At 40.1% G+C, this 2,547-nt stretch overlaps 1 protein-coding gene across 1 annotated transcript; it reads right to left on the bottom strand.

Annotated features, from left to right (window-relative positions):
- Window positions 1-687: 687 nt before the first annotated feature.
- SARC_14229 (hypothetical protein) lies at window positions 688-2,343 on the bottom strand (the record flags this gene model as incomplete). The annotated part of the gene is made up of 3 exons (XM_014291640.1): window positions 688-827; window positions 1,736-1,810; window positions 2,266-2,343. Coding segments are annotated over 3 exons (293 nt in total), but the record flags the coding sequence as incomplete, so codon positions are not given.
- Between the last annotated feature and the right edge of the window lie 204 nt (window positions 2,344-2,547).

Here is a 2,547-nt window from a genome sequence, read left to right on the forward strand (position 1 = left end):
CATCCACCCACAGCGTATATGTGATATATACCCACCCACAACGTATTTGTGACATATATCCACCCACAACGTATATGTGACATATATTCACCCCCTACGTATATGTGATATATATCCACCAACAACGTATATGTGATATATATCCACCCACAACGTACATGTGATATATATCTACCCACAACGTATATGTGATATAAAAACGTATATGTGATATATATCCACCCACAACCTATATGTGACATATATCCACCCACAACGTATATGTGATATATATCCACCCACATCGTATACGTGATATATATTCACCTACAACGTATACTAGTGCACAAGATTGACTTTATGAGCCCTCTGGGGTCGCCCCATCCGAAAAACGCGGCTCTGTATTCGCCTTCAAGCCATCGACCCAGATACGTAGAGGTAAATGTAATATCAAGCAAATTGATGTATGCACATACATGCAGGTACAATAAATATCAAGCAAATACATGCATGTACATACGTACAGATACAGGTAATATGAAGCAATTTTGTATCCATCTATGCACATGCAGACAGATACAAATAATATCAAGCAAATGCATATACAAGTATGCACACACATACAGGTACAAATTATATCAAGCGAATACATGCATGCATATGCATACAGGTAGTAGTTATATCAAGCACATCCATGCAAGCACATACTGTAGGATTTCTCCGTCTGAATTCTCCATCTCCAGGAGATGCGGCAGTTTCCGTGAGTTGAACCGTTTTACGACAGTCATCCGCGCGAATGTCCTGCTCTCTCCATCGCCCCATACACTTGTGGCCGGGCACCTCTCAATCTGTACAGGTACAGACAGCCAACGTATATCAGTCCATAACTACAACAATGTGTAATTTGACTTGTATACCACTTGTATCGGTGAATCCAGACACTAAAACCCTGAATCGAATCAATGCTTACTTCCACTGGTATGTCACCTAATCGACATGTACTCCACCACAATCTGTGGATGCCGTACTTCAGACACTCATAAAAATATACGACAAGCGAACTGAACCCGCCGCGACTGTGAAGACGTTCGTACGCTTATGATATAATTCGTATTATATGGTACTGCAGTATGGTCTAGATATCTCAAAGCAGTTGACGCCATGGGTCTAGCTGTCCCGCTTCACTGTAGACAAGACTCAGGTACACCAATTCACACTCTCGGACAACATGTACGTATACGTTTACCGTTTTGTTTTAGGCTAGGACTGAAACCCTAAAAACCCTGGAACCAGCGATACACGGCTGTAAGAGCTGCATAGCACACACAGGCGACAGATACCATAGATGTGAAATGACACTTACGCAATATACAATATAGCCCAACAAACAACACATACAACGCATACAACTAAAACAAACATCACATACATCTATAACAAACATCACATACATCTATAACAAAGATCACATACATCTATCACAAACATCACAAATAACTATAACAAGCATCACATACATCTGTAACAAATATCACATACAACTATAGAAAACATGACATAAATCTATACCAACATCACATACATCTACACCAACATTACATACATCTATCACAAACATCACATACATCTAAAACAAACATCACATACATCGAAAACAAACATCACATACATCGAAAACAAACATCACATACAACTATCACAAACATCACAAATAACTACAACAAATATACCATACATCTATTCAAACATCACATACATCGAGGTCGGCCGGCAGCTCCAGTTTTACTAAGTCCTGCTTCTGCAACCAATGACTCAGGGCATTCCATTCTTTCTGTGTGAGCACCAGAACGGACAGAATTATCAACGTGTTAGCAGGTTTTGTCATGATTGGGTATCCCACTAACATAACATAAATACACATATACATATACATATACAGGTACATATACATATGCACATATATAATCATACATACATATATACAGGTACGTACACATATGCACATATATAAACATGCGTACATATATATGCTGGAATACCTCACGTACTTTCCAAATACTTCTGTGTGTCACTGCATGTATTCAATATCTAATTCTCGTTTTATACGAATCTTCGAAAACGTTCCTTCCGTGTACCACAGGCCGACATATACTTTCCCTCCCAGGCCAGTTCATCTGAAATCACACCAGATTCTAGATCCACATTCGCCACGAACGACCCAAATAATTCACCCACGCAACACACCAGCCCACACTTGCTACTGAACACGCCAGGTGGTCATCATACCTGATTTGAATCCAAATCTCCAAAATCGTCCCGAATATCGATGTCGCCAATTGGTACGGCACCATCCTTCCCTCCCATTGACCGATGTGACGAATGCTGAAGAACACTCTTTAGTCCATGAACAAGCGTTGTACTGCATGACCCAACAAACCACCGCCAGGAATAGGTTAGAGTAACCGGCCTGTTGTCAGTATTTGCGAATTACATATATATATATATATATATATGTGTGTGTGTGTGTGTGAGTGTGTGAGTGTGAGTGTGAGTGTGAGTGTGAGTGTG

The sequence above is a fragment of the Sphaeroforma arctica genome, assembly GCF_001186125.1.
Source record: "Sphaeroforma arctica JP610 unplaced genomic scaffold supercont1.4324, whole genome shotgun sequence".
NCBI lineage: Eukaryota > Ichthyosporea > Ichthyophonida > Sphaeroforma > Sphaeroforma arctica.